Source organism: Tetrao urogallus, assembly GCF_951394365.1.
Source record: "Tetrao urogallus genome assembly, chromosome: 8".
NCBI lineage: Eukaryota > Metazoa > Chordata > Aves > Galliformes > Phasianidae > Tetrao > Tetrao urogallus.
Genome location: NC_136821.1, coordinates 34,333,934 through 34,353,241, shown reverse-complemented (window position 1 = coordinate 34,353,241; position 19,308 = coordinate 34,333,934). Strand labels below are relative to the sequence as shown.

At 51.4% G+C, this 19,308-nt stretch overlaps 1 protein-coding gene across 1 annotated transcript; it reads left to right on the top strand.

The window, feature by feature from the left end:
* Positions 1–1,381: 1,381 nt before the first annotated feature.
* On the top strand, positions 1,382–19,284 carry MLPH (melanophilin; the record flags this gene model as incomplete). The annotated part of the gene is made up of 17 exons (XM_079538835.1): positions 1,382–1,491; positions 5,356–5,577; positions 5,855–5,991; positions 6,931–6,969; positions 7,552–7,646; positions 8,172–8,300; positions 9,239–9,438; positions 9,894–10,056; positions 12,969–13,052; positions 14,070–14,261; positions 16,040–16,222; positions 17,312–17,467; positions 17,570–17,662; positions 17,818–17,880; positions 18,026–18,083; positions 19,022–19,119; positions 19,258–19,284. The coding sequence occupies 17 exons, from the start codon at positions 1,382–1,384 to the stop codon at positions 19,282–19,284; spliced, it is 2,049 nt and encodes a 682-aa protein (XP_079394961.1).
* Between the last annotated feature and the right edge of the window lie 24 nt (positions 19,285–19,308).

The following is a 19,308-nucleotide window of genomic DNA, read 5'->3' as shown; positions in this document are numbered from 1 at the left end:
GTGAGGCCAAAAATCACAAACTGAGCCCCAGTTTTAACCGTACCCAAGTTACTCGGATGGCCGTATCACTGAGAGCTTCCCATAAGGAATGCAGTTCCCAAAGAGACACAACACTAGGAATTTATGGCCATCTATGGGCCCTCATCCAGGAAGCCTCCCACACTGCTCTGATCCCAAGCACTTGGGACTGGGTAATTGAGTTGGCAGGTCCTCCAACAGGGTCTCATTATGATGTTAATTGGGATCTATCAGCCCGCTGTGCTTTTTGGGTGCACTGGGGCGCACAAGCTTGCAGACATACTTACATAAGGATGGCTCAGCTCACATCTCACTCCTGCCAAAAAACTAATTGCTTTCACCAGGACAGCCCTTCCATCTCTGCTGGAAGAGGGGCTGGAAATCAATGTATGGGCATTCAGAGATCACGCATTCCTGATACCCAGCATCTGTAATTATCACTTTTTCTGTACAAAATCCATCCATGTTTGGATTGAAAAATCCCTTTCTGGCTCTGTCCGTAGGGTTTAGCCTAATCTTGTTTCAAGTGAGTTAGTGGGGGAGATAATTCCCTGCACCACACGGACAGAACACGGCAGCCGAGTGGCTAAAGCCCTCCAGGGCTGGCTGCTCCCACTGCACTCAGCCTTTTTAGGGCAGAATGTTTTCCTCCTTCTCTGATGAAGATAAGAAAAGGGCTTCTTTTCATTCTCTCCTTCTTCTGGTATATGTAATACAGGAATTCTCACTTGGAGGCACAGAGGGAGTGTTTTATGGAGAGGGCGAACAACAAATACAGCAACAAGACCAGCTTTGCTAATTGGATTATTGCAATTTAAATATATTCCTCCAGGTACATGACATGCTTAGCATTTGTTTGGCTTTTTTTTAAATCCTGTCAAACCATCTTCTCTTGATAACAGTAAATGAGAGGAGAGCTGCCTACTAATTAAGCTATTTGCTCCTGGTGCAGCTAATATTCTCCAAATTGCTGGGAGGGCAGACAGCGTAGCTCGGGCACCCATTTGTTCCCATTTCCCTCGTTAAAGCTGCTGGTTTTAAGAGGCGAGCTGGGGCACAGAGCAATGCTGGTGGTGGGATGCTTGGCCCTTGCTTATGCCCTGCCTCCGTGCTTGCTTTCCTTGGGGAGGTGCTTTAAGACCTGTTGGATCTACACTCCCTGCACAACACGAGTGGTTTGGCAGTGAGTCAATGCTTCCTTTAACCCAGCTGGGCGGATGAGGTGTGGGGCTGGCAGGAGCCAGCTCGCCTGCCCGCGGCCCCATTCTTTGGGGCGGTCACGGAGGTGGGGCCCAGCAGTGTGTCGGGTAACGGGGCCGGCCGTAGGAATGCCTCTGGTTGTCACTTAGGCTCGTCGTGGAAGATGGGGAGGAAGCTGGATCTCTCCAAGCTGACCGATGAGGAGGCCAAGCATGTCTGGGAGGTGGTTCAGCGTGACTTTGACCTGCGGAAGAAAGAGGAGGAGAGGTTGGAGTGAGTACCTGTGCCTGCCAATGGGAGATATAGGGCTCCTTCATCTCGTGTTGGATATGGATAAAGCAGTGGGTGAGGAGGACGGAGCTGTAAACTGAATGTAGTGATGGATAGGTGATGTTATCAGCTGTGTAACCAGGGCAGGTGATGGGGCAGCCTGCTCAGTGCACTCCACTGGCTGCTGGGTTCCATTTCCCAAGGAGTTCTTAGCAGTTAAGTGGGTTTCTCTGCCACAGTGTTGTTTTGGGAGCTCTCATACACTTCATAGAATAGAATCATAGGATGGCTTAGGTAGGAATGGACCTTAAAGGTCATCTAGTTCCAACCCCAGGTGGATGATTCTCTGCAATATAGTGAGACCTGGGAGCTTATGGACACCTGAAGGACCATTGGAAAATAACTGAGGGGAGTACAGCGGTTGTCAGGAGGCTGAAATACACTCTGTGGCAGCCTGTGCTGTGCTGGGGCAACTTCAGGGAGATTGGGGTGAAATAGAAAGTCACTGAATTGATGCACACGCTGAAAAGGAAAGGACTTAGCAACCCTGTTGCAGCCCAAGCGAGTATTTAAGGCAGGTTTTTCCCAAGTGTGTGTAAGAAAACAATGTTGTTTTCAGTGGTGAGGGAAGCAAGTGGGTTTTAAAGTCCCCTTTTCATGGAATGCGAGACGCTGTGCTTTAATTGTGTGATGTGCTTCGTGATACAGTGACAGCTGGTGGGAAAACAGGTTCCTCTGCCTGCAGTGGGCTTCCTTGTGCTTCTGAGAACTCCCTGTTGGTCTGGCCAGGCACCTTAGCGATTAACCAGGAATAAGAGCCCCTGCCCAGCCACAATTCCTGCATGCACCCATCTGCTGGGCTGAGTGATGCTATTCACCGCCTGCACAAAGGATGCTGAGCAGGGCGGGTGGGGTGTGCCATTCACCATGAGCTCTGAGCTGGAAATTTTGGAGTCTGCTGATTACATATCTGATTACAGTGTGGGAGGAAGAGAGAATTCCCTATCATCACCGTCCTGTAGCTGGTAGCTCCAAATCAGGAGGCAGACCAGACAAGGGGGCTGGAAAACATGTGATTACTGGAAAGGGAAAGTGTCTCCTGTGTGACAGAGCTGTGCTTTGCCTAGAGGAGGGGGGTGGGGACAGACATTGCTGTGCCCTTCAGCAAAGCAGTGGGCGATGTGAATTCCTCGCTGACTTGACCTGGCGCCAGACTGGCTTAATTGGGTGCCCTGCATGGGTCCCATAGGGAATGTTGTCTGGTTGTTGGTCAGCACAGCTACAGCTGAGCCCTTGAGCCTCCAAAGAGGAAAGTATCAGGGTTGGGATGAGGCAGAGGAAAGCACCGAACTCAGGTAGGGTAAAGAAAAAAGGAATAACAAAAGAATAAGGGGAAAAGCTGGGCTGTCCTGTGGTCCCAGCTTATTTCTGTGTGCTCCTCTGCTTCCCACCTGAGATGCAAAGTGCTGCAACGCCCTGTCACAGCACTCATTGCTTTTATATTTAGCTTTCCGTTTTGACGAGCACTGCAGAGCTCAGAGGTGCTTCTGGAATGCTGCAACCTTTAAATGCCCTGTTCTGCTCCATTAGCTGCTTCCTGCCCCACAGAGGATCCGCATTAACTCTGCGAGGCCTGGCACTGCTGAGGCTTTAAGGGGCAGACAGGTATTCGGTGAGCTCTGAGCACAAAGAAAGGTGCTGCTGGTGCATGTGGTTTTTCAAAACAGGGGCTGGCCCCACAAACAAAGCTGAAGGCAGCAGGAAGGTTGGGTCCAAAGTGAGAGGAATCCATTTAGCTGCTGGCAGGATAGCAAGTCCTGTTTGCCTGGTTTGTGCGAGCAGGAAGCGATAAACGTGATTGAAATTCATTCTGTGAAAATGGGTGAGTGTGCTTTGACCTCTCCTGCATCACAGGCGTCCCGAGCGCCAACATCTTTCAGTACAAGCGTGTCACCCAGCCAGAGGTGTGTGTGGGGGCTCGCCAACCCAGCTCTCTGTCTCCACCAAGCTAAACTGGTATAGATTTATGGTACAGCAGGTATTCCTATAAAGCCAGGCCATACCAGACCATCCGGTGTGCTGGGCAAGCCTGCCCTGTACCTGCATGTTGGACAAGAGAATACATGAGTGTTTTCTGCATGTGACAAGATGGGACATGATGGAAGAATCCCATTGATCCTGCTCCCTTTGCTCTGACCGTCCCCACTTGGTTCCCAGGACCTGTCTCAACATGCAAGCCTTGAAGGAATGTTCCCCCACTTGGTCTTTTTCTTCCTTTTCAGCCTCCTCTGTGTTTTTTGTCAGAAGCTATTCACCCAATGTGGACAAAGGCTTCAGCTGCCCAGATACCACAGAAATATGTGCCTGAGGAATTCAGGAGCAGCCTCTGCGGGGCATCTCGTTGCCTCCTTCCATAAAGCTTGCTGCCAGAGCCCCCTGCTTTAGGGACTGAGCAGTTGGCATCTCCCCACTTCCCTGCTGCTGATTCACTTCGAGCAGAGCAGCGCAAGGATGGGCTGCCGGGACGGACAGACGGAGGCATGCAGGTTTTAAACCGGTTGGGCTGAGGCTTGTCCTTCCTTTACCAGCTCTCGAGGGCGAGGGAGGGGAAGCGAAGGGGTCCGACTGGCTCTGAGAACAGGAAAAGGCAGTCCAGGGAAAGATCGGATCCTGCTGGAAGCAGCCTGGGTGCAGGGTGGCAAAGGAACGCTGAGTGCAGCCCACAGCTTGGGGTCAGCACCCAAACCTGCAGCCCTTTTGGTGAAGCCATGGATGAACGCAGTGTGCCACGAGTTCAAAGGCAAGCAGTGTCCCTGGGAAGCTTTCTTCTTCCTTGTTGTTTGCTGTTTGCTCTTCCGGACTGAATGCTGTTGTGCCACTGGGATTAAGATCAGTTTGGGTTTGTGCAGTACCTGCTTTCTTGGCCTGTGCGCTCAGAAGGTGGTTTGTGAGGCTGCCACAGCCTGCAGCTGGGTGGGTTTTGTGTTTTGGGGTTTGTTTTATGTAGCTGCATGTAAGCTTACTGCTTATTTTCACGTGTTGTGTTCCGTGGTGAGTGCAAGCTGTTCCATCAGGAAGCTCCAGAGGGGAAGCTTTGCAGTGGTGCAGGTGACCAGATGCAGTGCAAAGCCTCCTGGTTGCTTGAGCTTTCTGGTCTTGGCCAATTTCTGCCCTGCAAAATGCAGCTCCCTCACCCTGCCCAGATGGAAAACAAGCCTGCTAGGGCCTCTTGCAAGTCAAACACCATCTTGTAACCATAGCCCAGAGGGCAAACATACCTGGGCTAGCACAGAGAACAAACAGAAAGCCTTTGGGTAAAGCCTCCAGCCCCTAAAGGTTTGGGTTGAAATGCATTTTGAGGCTTGGTGGCAAAGAGATGCCCCGTGCAGCAAAAAGGACCAATTTTTAATACAGCCAAGTCTGATCTGAAATGTGGCAGCAGCAAATCCTGATGCATAGGGACCTGCTCTGAAATGTGGAGCCTGCTGCCTTGCTCAGCTGGGCACAATTTTACCCCGTGATAGGTTATTGATTAATTTGCCCTCCAGCTGTTTCCACCAGCTGTGGGACTCGAGGTGATCCCTGAAAAATCATTCTCTAGGCTGATCGAGCGTTACTGGGTTTACCATGTGAGAGAGGCTACAGAGCTCACCGAAATGATGTTGCGTGCTGGGCAAAGGCATCCAGGATGAAAACGTATCCGTGGAGGGATCTGCTCATGGATAGAGTGATGCAAAAATCAGAGTGGTAGCACTGATTTCCTTGGGGTTACTGCAGGTGTCCGGGGCTGGGAGCAGGAGGGAGCTGCTGTTGGGTGCCATTTCACCACCTAATGCACGCCACTCTGTTTTTGGGATGCATCTGCAGGGACTTGAAGTGCAAGATAGACCAGGAAAGCAGCAAGAGAGAGTTCCTGACCCACCAGTCCCACCTGAACGAAACGCACTGCGTGCACTGCCTGCAGCCCTTCAAGTTCCTGCTGAACAGCAAGCGGCAGTGCCTGGATTGCCGCTTCTACACCTGCAAGAGCTGCAGCCGCTACAACAAGAGAGAGCAGGGCTGGGTCTGTGACCCCTGCCGCCTCTCCAGGTAGGGGCACTGTGCTGGGGCATCGGGATGGAGAGTTTCTGCAGTCTCAGCCCCACGCTCCGTTTGCCATCGTTCAGTTGGAAGGGGCCTTTGAAGGTCACCCAGTCCAACTCCCTTGTGATGAACAGGGACAGCTTCGTGCTGGCCTCCTTTCTCTGCATCCTCTGCTTGCTCCCCATACCCTAAGGGTGATCCTTCTGCTCAGCGGGGGTGGGAGCGGGGTGAGGGTCTGTTTCGGCGAGGCTGCCTCACCTCTATGTGCTTCCTCCTGGGGCAGGGTGGTGAAGATCGGTTCCCTCGAGTGGTACTATGAGCACGTGCGGTCCCGTTTCAAGAGGTTTGGAAGTGCCAAGGTGCTGCAGTCCCTCTACGGCAGGCTGCAGCCAGGGCAGAAGGGGAATTCAGCTCTTCTAGGTGAGGACAAGCGCCGGGGTTTCTGCTGTCCTGCAAGCTGGGCAGGCACCCGAAGGGATGCCAGCCAGAGAACTTAGCGTTGATACCCATGAAACAGCAGGGTAGGCTGTCCAAGCTCTGTCTTCAGCTGGGGTTAACTTTCTCGCCTTGGCTTACATAGCTTGCTGAGGAATTTGCTGAACAACTGGCTGTGCTGGCTGCCTGCAGGCTTGCCGCGTGGTTGATGGAGCAGCTTCAGCTCCCTGCTTTCACGTCTCTGTCTGGCACGTACAGCCAGCAGGCACAAAACCTGCCGCAGCCATGCCGAGCCCTTGGGATTTTAGGGTCTGAGGTTTGAGCCTGGGTGCTGTGCGTGCATGCAGCAGCCGCTGTCAGCAGGGGGCACTGAGTGCCAGGCTCAAAGCCTGTCCTGGCATCTCGGCTCTGCCTGTGCCCTGCCCGGCTGTGGTTTGTCTACCCGGCTGTGATTGCCACCTCTGCAGCTGGTCTGCTTTCTTGGCACCAGCACAACTCTTGTGGCATGCGTTTCTGAGATTCCTTTTTATATCTAAGAAGGATAAGAGAATCACAGAACCATTCCAGTTGGAAAAGACTTAAGATCCCTACATCCAACCCCAACCCACCCCACCACGCCCACATCCCTCAGTGCCACATCTCCACGGTTATGGAATACCTCAGCATTCCCTGCACAGCTGTGCCACTGCATCACTGCTCTTTCTGAGAAGATATTGTACCCAATATACAACTTGATCTTCCAAGTCAAGCTATGTCTCCAAGCACATGCTTTGTTCTCTCCAAAGAGCCTTTGATGGCTGTGCCTTGTGATGGCTAGAGACTGAGAGCTGTGCTTAAGCATTGCTCTGAGGCTTGTTCTGTGCAAGCTACCTAGAGAAAACATTTATTTATCCTTTTTTTTTTTTTATTCCTCTTGTTGTTCAGGTCTTCATGACAGAGTTTACAGCCTGCCAGACATCAACAGTAAGTCAAAAAGAGAACTGCAGTGTGCGTTGTGCAGTCAGATGGAGGTTGCTGCTGTTTTTCTTTTTGCTCCCTCCGGTTGTGGATACCCTGGAGCTGCTCAGCGTGGCTGGGACGAGGAGCCTCGCTGCTCATCCTCTGCCCTGCAGCACCCTTGGGGCTTCTGAGGGCAGACTCTGAAACAACAGGGCTTTTTGTTGCCTGCCAAACTTGTGGCTTGCGAGAACTCACTGTGATCTCAGTGCATCCATGTCATGTGCTTGAAGCTGGCTGTGTTCGTAACAAATGCGCTGAATTTGTGGATTTGGGCTGTGTTCTTCTTGCAGGGAGGGTCAATCTTGCCATGGGACATTTTGCTCTTCCAAGAGGATTTTTTTGTTCCTTTTCTTTCCGTTGTCCCCTTCCTTTTATTTGTGCCACACAGGAGCCACAGTGCAGCGTGCCAAATAATAAAAACTGAAGGAGGTGTTTCAGAATCAGTTTTTCTGACATGCACTGGTGGGACACCAGGGCAGGGGGTTACCTGCCCCAGGGTCAGAGTGCAGGAGCTGCCCGTGCTCACCATGCCCTTGTCTCCTCCAGGTGAATGCCAGCACCCTGCCAATGGTGGCACTGGGGACGACAGTGGTGATGAGGATGATGCGCTCCATGGAGCTGAAGCAGAGTGCTACAACAGAGTAAGGGCTTCCCCTGCAGCCACTCATCCCTTCTGGCTGCACTGTAGCCTGCCTTGGGTGGTGGTGGCTGGGTACTGCTCTCTGCTCTGCTTCCTGATGCCAGCCCCACTCCCAGACCAGCTCGTGGCTTTCCCCATATCTGGGGAGGTTTGCTCCCAGGATCGGAGGTATGGAGCTGCTTCAGGCCCCAAGAGCAGCTCCTGAGCCTCTTTCTGAGGGGTTCAGCTGCTCATCTTGCCTTCAGAGCAATCTTGCCAGCAGAGCATCTTGCTGTCTGCTTATGGCCACAGTCTCGATGCAGAGACCCAGGAAACCAGATCTTTGAGTTCAGTCCTAGCACTCCCACGTTAACTGGCTCCCTGCAAGCAGGATACTCCTGAGAACCCAATGTTCTCCAGGAAAAGTGGGAGCTTCCCATCCTGAGAGCTTCCCACAAACAGATTCTGCAAACTAAGCAGGCGAGGGCTCCTTCTGCTTCCCATGGAAGCCAGCTGAGTTTTCCCTTCTCCCATTTTCCACGCCAAGATGCGCAAGACAAAGCGCCTGCTGTCCGTGCACCCCTTTGATTTCGAGCTGGACTCGGAGTATTCTGCCCAGTCTCGCCGCCAATCTGCCCAGCTCTCTCCAGTGGCCATCAGCTCTGATGCTTTCCAGGTACTGGGCTTGCCTTTCTCTCTGTCCTCCTCCTGCTGCTCTGGCTGTAGGGTTGCACGGTGGCTTTGGGAAGCTGCGGTGCCGATCTCTGTGCAGAGCACTGCTATTTTTTCTTCCATTCTAAACCCTGAGTCAGAAGCAGGAGAGCTGGCTGTGGTGAGGACTCTCTTGCACCTCTCCCTCCAGATTTGGGCTGATCTCTTTGCTGGCTATTTCCTGTGCTGTCCCAGGGCTGTGGGACACCCTAGCTTCCAGCCAGTATTTGGGAGCAGAACGTTCAGCACTTAGGAATGTTGAAAACAGCTTTCTCTCCCATCATCCAATCCAGTTTGGGGCTGCTTTCCCGCATGCACTGGGGACGTGGTTTGCTGATAGCTTTGTGTGTGAGGTTCAGAAGAGGAATCCTGCATGGCCAGAGGGGTGGGAAGTCCCCATCTGTCAGAGGAGAGAACGTGGGGCACAAAAAAACTGCACAAATAACTGCTTTGTGCCAGCTGGTTGGGAGAATACAGACAGGATTTGGGACAAATGGGCAGGTTCAATCTTTCTTTACATAGATATGTACGTCCTTTACCTACGTTTCGCCCTTATGCTGTGGAATTTAATGCAAGCATAAGGAGGACTGATTCAAAGTCGATGTATTGGTTGTTGAGAAGTAGATGGATGTTGCGACGTTGCAAGTCAAAGTGTGTGATGCTTTAAAGGCTGGATCTTGGGGCCCAAGTCAGCCTGACAGGTGCCTGGCTCTCATAGAAACTAACAGTGCCCCCTGGCAGTCATCTGGAATATTGCTCAGCCTTAAGGTTAAAAAGCCTGTAAGCCAGGTTGCTTAAAATCAGTGTTATAAAGGGTCAATCTGTGCAGCTATTGGAGGACAAAGCTAGGAACTGCTTGGGGAGGTGGGGAGGGCGGTCCCAGCATCAGCCCCCGTCTCTCAGTCCTTCCCAGATTTCTCTGGCCCAGCTGAGGATGCTCCCCGAGAGCCCCGGCTGGAGGAGGCTGACCTGGCAGCTGTGTTCCACATCTTGAGGGAGCAGGAGCAGCACCTCAGCCCTCCGGAGCAGCACTTCAGCACGGAGGTTCGACTCACGCTCAATGCACGCAGACGGAGCATGGACAGAAGTTCAAAGCCTGGTAAGTGTCTGGGTTCCAGCACCCTGCTAGGGAAAAGTGCCTGTAAGAGCTACCCAAGAGATCTCTCCAGCCCTCATTGCACCTTGGGAAGATGCCCTCCCTGCTTTCATAAGTTATGCTCCATGTGGATAAACTGCTCCCAGCACCCAGACTGAATGAGGAGCCCAAACCTGGGCTGCAACACGACTGAAGAGGCAGGAGCAGGTTTTATTGAGGGTCTCAGCTGCTTGAGATCTGAGGGGGTGAGAGGAATGTTCCTCGTGCCCACCTGTAGCTCAGCAGGACCCTGTTTAGGTGGATGGAGCTGCAGGCTGAACTTCTGCTTGCAACTCCACTAGAAGGAGTAAACTGACCTGCTTATTTGCTTGTCTGAGGGATGGGACTGACATCCAGGGCTTTGTGCTAGGGGCTGTGAATCTCCTGAGTCCTCATACTGAAGCCTTCTCCCTCCAAAGGCAGCCCCTGGATGGAGCAGCCCCGGTCCCCCTACTCTGCAGACATGGACACCTCTGATGAGGATGTGAAGGGAGCCCCAAAGCTCGCTGCCTGCCTGCCTCACCACCTGAAACGCCGGAGCAGAGCCTCCTCCCAGGAGAACATCAGCCACAGCTCGGGAAGTCAGGTACCAAACAGTGCCACCTGTGGGGTGGCCTAGAGGCTGTCACATCCTCTTGGTGTTGCATGGTGGTTGTGTGGCACCAGGTGGATGAATGCCCAGGCCATGCTCAGCCCTCTGGGCTATGCAGAGGTGGCCATGAAATGGGAAGTCAGGCTGGGAAAGTGGGAAGGTGTGTTTTCTGCTCATCCATTCCTCGTGGTGAAGAGATCAGGCTTTTCTCTGTTCCATTAATATTACACAGTATTCCTCACATCAACCCTTCTACTTCTATGGTCATGGCTGGGAGAAACTGTACCCGCTGTTGATGCAGTAACAAGCCTGCCTTCAATGCTGTTAATTTCCAGCCTGCCCCCATTAATCTGCACGCTACCTGTAGTTTTACGTGTCCTCATTCATCAAGTGAATGGGCTTTATGATCAAGGCTTGGAGGGGAATATTTAATCAGCCCTGAGATCCTATTCTTTGGCAGCGTGGAGCGTTCCGGCCTCAGTAGGACAGGGACAGGCTGACCTGTCATGCATTTCTGCCAAGTGATAATAGGGGAACAGCCTAGAGAAGGGTGTCAGGAAGGCTGTGCGCTTGTTTTAATTGTCAAGTGAGGACCTGCAGTTCTTGTCATCACCTTTGAGAAAGGATGAGAACGGTTAAGCCTTCTCTGACCCTCTTCAGCAGCAAAATGCACATTGGTGTCTGACCACACAGATTTCCAAGGGGAGAAGTGTGCTGGTTCCACTTACAGCTGTGCACACCTTGGGTGCTGCTGAGCTCTGTGTGCCTCCATGGGGGCATCTGTCCTTTGGCCTTTATTTCTCTCAACATATGTTCAAATGGGTGGATGTGCTTCATTTTCCAGCCCACTGCAAATGGAGAAAGCTCAGCCTGGGTGTCGTTAATGAGCCCACAGTACGTTAGGCATGAAATGTGCACAGTGCTTTGCAGTGGGGAAATGGGGCCAAATTCCCACCGGTACTCCAGATGACTTCCTTCATCTCCTCTCCCAGCCCTGGTTTGGGAGCAGTGTGCCTGGTGTTTTGCTGTCACAACAGCGTGAAGGCATCGGTGGCACCTAATGGTTACAAGGCATCTCCTAATTCCTGATTCAACCCCATTTGTTCGTATGCCAGCATCGTTCATTAGCTTAAGTAGCTGTTCATCCTTCCTGCCCTTTATGTGGCTGATGGGTTTACAGCTAGCAACAGCTAGCAGAGCCTGCCCCTTGCAGGAGGAAACGGGGCTCTGTGCTGGCCCATTAACCCCACAGCAACACAGGTATGGCTGCTACCACTAGTCCAGGAGAAGCCAAGAGGAGCCCAAAGGGGAGAGAAAGCCAAAGCAGCTCTTAAAGCACAGAAATAAGCTGAAGTTGGTTCATCTGAAGTGTTTTAGTGGAGATGCATTCACTAGTCTTTGTCGTTCAGAGAGAAGTGCAGGTGGACCACCCCCTAATGGGATACACCCTATTGGGGTGCACCTTGCTTTGCATGGGGATAACTGGGCACTAAAGCCAGCCTTTCTCAGGAAGGAGAATGAAAACCAGCTCTTCCTCTCCCTGTAACCTGCCGACAGCCAGCTCTGCATTGTGCTCCGACCTCTCCGAGCTGCTGCTTATGGGACGTGCAGACAGTACCAGATGCTGAGCTCACATCCATCCCCTCTCCTGAAGTTTATGGTCCATCACAGGCTTCTCATTGTCACCAGAGTGCTGCAAGAGTCAGGCCCAATGATAGTGAGAAACCACTTAGAGCTGGTGTGGATTGCTTCCAGCCTGTGGGTTTAATGCTGCTTAAAGGCTCATTCAATTCGGGGCAGTAATTGCAACGCTTTGCTCTCCCCAGGTGCCAGGTTGTTACATCTATCTTCACTTAAGCAGATGCAAGCTGTTGTGAGGATCTAATTAATCAAACACCAGCCAGCACAAAAACTCAGTGAGAGGGTGGAAATGTTACAAAAACAAAGCGAAGCCCTCACGTCTCTTTGTTGCTCCATTCACTTATTGCATTTGCTGCTCGTCCCCTTTGAGTGGGAGGCAGCCACACGGAGCAGGAGTGATGCAGCACGCAGCGTTTTATCCGTGTGGAATGGGCAATATTTTACATCATTTGTGTTTTATTTGTTTGGATCAAAGGAGAAAGCCCAGTCCTGAAGGAGAGAAAATACTCATTTCTGAAAGGAGGAAAAATGAAGAGGTTCCTTTTATGCTTTCAGTCATTTAACCACAAAAAAAAATTTGTCGTGGCTCTTGAGCCCGGAAAGCCATTTCTCTGTGATTTTCAGAATTCTTATTTCTCTTTATTCCTCCTCTCTTTTTCAGCTGGTAGAGGGAGGAGGAAAAGAGGGTTGAGAATCCTGACAGATCAAAGCATTGGGAAGCGAGAAAAACTTCAAAGTGTGTTGGGAACAAATTTCAGTTTTGTGTTCTGATTGGGAATTTTTCATGGGAAACTCCTCCCTTCTACCCCCTTCCTTTCCCAGTGATGTATTCAGCAGGGGATCACGGGGTAAGTGCATGAGCAGGTTGAAAAAGACCAAGGTAGGAAGGTTTTGTGGTCACCACGCCAAAGCTCCCATTACTCTGGTGGGACTTACAGCATTCCATGGACGTAGCATCACTTTGAGTTTTGAGGAGAGATTCTGCACCTCGTGAAGCTCCTCAGGGTGCCCAGGGTAACAGTCCTTCACTCTGTGATGCCCAACACAACGTGCTATTTTGGTATCTTGGTCTCTTGCAGGTGGCTAGTGAGAATGATGGGGATGGGTCAACGGTTGGACTAGATGATCTTCAAGGTCTTTTCCAACCTTAGTGTTTCTGTGATTCTTTTTTTTTACTTTTGCTGGTTGCGTGCACCCTGGGCTCCTTTCCCACTGTCCTGTCAATGGTGGCTGGTCTGTTCTCTATTCTTTCTCCTTCCCTCTAGATTCACGAGCTCAACAAACGCATGTCAGTGATTGAACGCGTGCTGAACCGCTTGGAGGAAAAAATCCTGGTGCGCTCTGCTGAGGTAACAGGGCAACAGGGAGGGAGAGAGGGCTTCACTGGCCCTTTCCCCTCATTATCAGAGAGTTTCAGGGAGAAATCAGCACCCTGGGTCACCCCAAAAGCAGCATGATGAGGAGGGGCAGCCCTAAAGTGGGACTGCAAAAAAAAAAAAAAAAAAAAAGCTTGGCCCAGCTCCCCAAAGGGCTTAACTCCTCTTGATTCAGATAGCAAAAGCATTGCATCATTGGAGAGAAATGGAGGCAAGCTTAACCTAGGACATCTGGGTCCCTGTGCAAGCTAGTGCCAGGCCTCTTCTGCACAAGGAAAACCATGTTTCACTTTGATTCTCTGTTGAGTGCTCTTAGGAGAATCAATCTTTATGTATAGAAAAGTGATTTGGTTATTTTAAATGAGAGCTCTGAGTCAAGAAGGACTTCTGTATCTCTTCTGGGCTGCTCTTGTCTTGCTATGCCGTTAGCTGTTTCCTTCAGAGCCTAAATTAAGTTAAAGTTGGGTGAGGATGCAGAATGCATAGGCCGCTTAACATTGATTTTTTGGGTCTCTAATTTTAGGCTGTGTACTTTTCCTTCATGTGAACCCATTGCAATGAGATGCTCTGGCTGCTAATGACTCAGTGGGATAGATAGTAATAATTACAGAGCAGTCCCTCAGGCACGGGGGAGAAACAACGTAATGTCTTATTCTTCCCAAAACTTGTAATGGGGATAGCTATTTGGTGTTCCTGTTGGTAAATCTGAGTGTTTTCTCATCACAAATCAGTACTGAGAGGCTCTGATTCAGCACAGCTGGGGAAATGGGGGTTCTCCTTGCAGCCTGGTGCACTGCCTTTGGGTGGTGGGGGTTTATGTCCTTGGAGCTGCCAGCCACACCATGGCTACAAATGAAAATGTGGTGATTTCTGGTCCCTAATCCCTTGGGGTTTTTGTTGCTTTGTTTTTTTTTTTGTTTTGTTTTTTGTTTTTTTAGGGGAAAACCACATAAATTCTGTGTGAACAATTCACTTCTACTGTTGTTTCAGTCTCCGGCCACAGAGTCCCAGCTTGATCCTGATGCTGAGGAGGAGGAGTTGAAGAGGAAGCTGGAGGAGTTCACCAGCAACATCAGTGACAGAGAAGTCTCTTCTGAAGAAGAGGAGCGTGAAGAAAGGAAGGGAGTGAAGAGACCTGAGATGAGCTCCTCCAGCGATGACGTGGCCAGTGAAGCTCGAAAGGTAATCTGTGTCCTCACTTGCACCATGACTGGTCTCTTGTTCTGTCTCACATCAGCTTGATGCCTCCAGGGCTGTGGCTTGTCTGGATCTACTGTCTGTATCATAGAGCATTCTAAGGTGGAAAGGATGACCCACACAGATCAAGTCCAGCTAGGAATAGAAAAGTCCCAGGGCATTGGATCTATACCTTTCACCTTAGGAAGACTTGTAGGCTCTCCTAGACTGATCAAAGAGTTGAAAACAAATTCTCTTAGAGGTCTGAAAGACTACTGCCCATCATGGGAAGGGGTGCAACATCCACATCCATGCAGTAGAGTATTACACACTTATCTCAGGGCCTGGATTCCATTACAGGGATGCTATGGAGAAGAGGGGAAGAGAAGAGCTCAGTGACAATTTGGGACTGGCAGCCCTTGGCAGCTGCCTGCTGCATCTTGAAATGTCTCTTCCAGACCTGCCAGCAGTCCCATTTTTTTTTTTCCCCACATATTCCCCAGTAGGGCCATAAGCACAAAACAGAGAGGTGAAGGTCAGGCAGGTAACATGGGGGTTACACAGTTCAGCTCCCAAGCTGAGAAGACATCCAGCCTTCTGCACTGCAATGACACTCAGAGCAAAGGCAACAAATACCATAAAACTGAGTGAGAGTTGACTGCAGTGACGTGCAGGTGGAGGAGTTTAGGTTAAAGGCTGTGTCAGTGCCTTTTTTTTTTTTTTTTTTTTTTTTTTTTTTTTACAGCAACCTGCCTTGTGGGGTTTTTTTTTTTTAGAGATTTCTAAGGGTGTCTCATGAGAAAACCCAGTGACTTTCTGACATAAATGATCTGCAGTTATCAGAACTGAGTTCAGAGCGCATTCAGAAGCAGGGAGCACAAAGCCTAACGAAACCCAGCACCACCTCCATGACCAAATCCAGACCTGGGTCTGGAATTCACGTAATCCTCAGTTGGTTTCTATGCAAGTCCCATCCAGTCAGGAAAAAAGGCTTCTAATGGGGGAGCACTCAGATAAAAGCAGCATTTGTGGTGTGAAACTCTGCTGTACCATGAGGGCACCATAAAGTGATAAAAGTGTCATCTGGGCCGAGTTAGCTGGTTCTTTGCAGAGTGGCTTGCCTGGAAATACGTGCAGTGGTAAACAAAACTGTTTGTCTTTGTCTCCAGTGCATGTATCACCCCAATCTCCTTGGTTTCTAGGGAATTATCAGCTGAGAGAGGGATGATGAGCTTCTTGGGTCTATTTTTACGTGTGCTTTATGGCTTACCTAGCAAAAGGGCTAGGGCAGCACTTAGAGGCGTCACAGCTGTCAGTGCTCCTTGAGGTGGGAGGTAAGGATATCAGCCCCAGGTCCTGGCAGCGGGGCAATCCAATACATCTTACACGCTTTTCCAGTGCGGCATCACAACCAGCCAACCTGGCAGGAGAAAGGCTAAGAGAATCATTGAATATTCAGGTTGGAAAAGACCTCTAAGATCACCAACCCATCCTTGCCGTGCCCACTGACCACATCCCTCAGTGCCACATCTCCATGGCTCTGGAACACCTCCAGGGATGGTGACCCCATCACTCCCTGGGCAGCCACGTTTTCAGCCCCACTAGAGAGCCCTTAAGCCCTTTCATTATCCCTTTTCCATCTTCCAATGGCTGCTATAGGCCTGATGCCCCTCCATGCCTACTTGTGCTGAGTTGTACACTACAAGCACACGTCAAAATAATGAAATTTTTTCTTTTTTTTTTTTTTCCTCATCCCTTCCTGCACTTTGACTGGGCATTCACAGAGGTCCTCAGCTCAGGCTTTGAGTGAAATCACGGCCAAAGCACTGAGAGCCATAAATGCCACGGAGAAAGCGGTCTCTGAGTCACTGCAAGGACAGAGCTGGGGCAGTGGTGGCTGTGCTCTGCATCTCAGCATGGAGGATGGGAAAGAGGCGGCTGAAGCATACCGTGAGCTTGAGGAAAATGTAAGGTTCCCCAGAGCCTCTGTGAGCAAGGAGGGAACTGGGGGAGGGAGTACAGTGGACCCCCCCCAAGCTTCTTATTAGCAGGCATTCTGGAGGTCAAAGGTTGGGCACCACAAGCATCTATGTGTAAGGATGCAACCCTCCCAGCTGCAGGTTGTGAGGCTCAGGGTAGAGTTTAGGGGAAGGAAAGAGTTCTGTTTGCCTCAAAAGGATTAACCGAGGGTTGACACACTCTGATTTTCTTATATGCCTCAAACAGTAGGTTATTCACAGTTCATAGACACAAAGGTCCTCCTAGCTGAGTGCTGTAGCTGGAGATCTGAGCTTGGGCATCACATCTGTGCTCTGCCAGCCATGCCTTCTGACATCCCCAGTGCCCCATCCGATGATGCTGAGCCCCTCCTGCTGTCCAGGTGAGCCCTTCCTTTGGAGGGCTGACTGGTGCAAGAGCAAACTTTGGGCTTCCTGCTTCTCCTGCTCATGGCCGTGGGAGCCATGTGCTCATCCCACCATTCCCTCGGGTCCCTGGTGAGTCATGTCCCACCGGTTGCACTTTAAGGGATGCCACTTGCCTTGAGGATGCTTAATGATGTTTAATGGCCCGGCAGCAAACGGTGCCCTTGTGACTCATAAACTGAATGATTGCACTTGGTTATGGACACTCTGCCTCGGGGCTTGCAGTGGGGTCGGTGGGGACCTATAGGACATGGCACACGTGGGCGCTCAGCATGCCAGCAGAGAGGGCTGGAGGAGCAGGTCATGCATTAGCAGTACCAAGATTTTGGGATCATTCAGCAGAACTGTGGCCTTCTGATGTTATTGCACAGACAATCTAACTTCTACTAAATTGCTTTGCTCGGTCTTGCATCTGAGTAGTAGCCAAGGGGCAGTAACAGCACTTGAGTAACACATCTCCTTCCAATGGGACACACAGTGACGAAGAGCCCTGCCAGAACTGAGGGTGCTGCCAGGGCTGCAGGGCAGGAAGGGGGCCATAGAAGAGCAGCAGGGGCTGTGTTCACATGAAGGGGAGGAGCAAGCAGGAAGCTTAATGGTGCAACCTATTCTTTTTTTCTCTTTTTATTCCAGGTCTACCTGGCTGCTGGGAAGGCCTATCAGCTGGAGACAACCCTGTCAGAGCTCGAGGAAGGAGCTCGGCACTGCGGCACGACCGACTCGGAGCTGTCGGAGCTGGAGGACAAAGTGGCCTCGGCAGCTGCACAGGTACAGCAGGCAGAGAGCGAGGTAAGGGCTCATCAGGAGCTACTTCACCTCCAGCCCAGCTAACAAAGCTGGTTGGCAGTCTTCCACACTCTGCCCACCTGTTTTGTTTCCCTCCCTTTAAAGATATCGGATATTGAATCTCGAATCGCGGCTCTGTCTGCTGCGGGGCTGACGGTGAAGCCGGTGGAAAAGGCAAGGAAGAAATCAAATGGGCAGGTGAGTGGGGAGGAGGGGGCTTGTGAGCACAGGGAGGGGCTGCCTGGCTGCTCCCAGCTCCTTCCTGGCTGCTCTGAGCCTCACTGAGGATGAGATGGGAGGCTGCTTTGGGGTGAAGCAAACACAGAGAACCTATGCCCCTTTTCTGTCTGCAGGCTTTCCACCTCTGCTCCTCCACCCCCACCAGCAGTCCAGGGGAGTCTTTGGATGATGTTAAGGTGGGTAGGTGTCTCGCATGCGTTTAATAAGCCTTAATCCCGTGTTCCAGGATGTGGGTTTGAGTGCTCAGCAAGGGCAGGAGGGCATCCTCTGGATGCACCTGCGTCTTCCTATCCACCACAGACTGCTTTCCCTCTCTTGCAGGCGATGTCTGGGCCCCAGGTCCTCAGGAGGAGGTTCAACAGTCCCTTTGAAATCACTGGTAAGAGCTGCGGCTTTGTCTGTGGGATGACCTCAGCTCATGAGATGCTCGGTCATTTCTATCTCTCTCTTCCTATATTCTCCCTTTTTGGAATGCTGTTCCCTGTGCTTTTGTCCTGCCAGCACAGCCACAGAGGAGACCTCATCTGTGGTGGAGGATCAGGGTCAGTGCTGGGGACAGGGTGAGGTGGCTGCCATACAGGTCTTGGTGGCAGACAACTGCCTGCCCCAAGGGCCATTGCTCTGCAGTGCAGGCTTCTACCACCCTAGTGGCTCTGCCTTCAAAACTAGCCCTTAACACCCTACTTAAGCTTCTTTCCTTAGCCATTTCTTCTCACTGATTTCCCCTGGGGAGGGTATCCTTTGCCCTGCTATTTGCCCATCTCTGCCACTTGTCCCACTGGGATGTTGAGAGCCAAGCCATGGAAAATGGCAGCTTGGGAGTGCTTCAAAGTAGGCCGTGACCTGAAACTCAGCCCAGCAGCCCATGTGGCAGAGGGCAATCACAGGAAAAGTTTCATCCTGACAGATATCAGCAAATGCCATTAGGAAATGACTTTTCTATTTCCGTTATCTTGCCTCATACGCTTACAGGCAGAAGGAATGGCTCTCCTTCCAGATAACGCCAAATAGAAGATGAGTGGAGGAAAGGAGGGGAGAGATCACTTAATGCAAAGAAGGAATTGCATTTCCCCATATGAGCAGACAATTAAAAGCTCTGCTTCCCAGGCACAGGCTGGTAGGTGTAAAGGTCCCCTCGGTCATCCACTCTCCTAAGGCAATGGGCAGGCACATAAAGGCAGCCTCGAGGACACGTCAGTCCTGCAAAGAAGATAGAGAGATGCTCCATCAAGCCAGACATCACTGGGCGAGCCTAATCCCCTCTGCATGAGCTGGAGCACTACCCAGCCTCACCTCATGCCTCTTCTTCCATTACAGGCTTCGATGACTCCTTTGACCGCAACTCGGTTTACCGCGGCTCGCTGACGCAGAGGAACCCCAATGGGAAGAACAGGAGAGTGGAGCGTCTCTTTGCGGTACGTGGCCAGGCTGGCAGTGGTACCCCATCCTCCAGTGCTCCCCTCCAACCCACAGAGCCCCAGGAGGGACAGGGAATATGCTGTCCGTGTCACAGGGGGCAGCGGTGCTGATGCCTTGCCTCTCGTGCCTTGCAGAAGCCAGTGATGACCCACTTGTCCTGAAGAGGGGACGCCCACCCACCACTG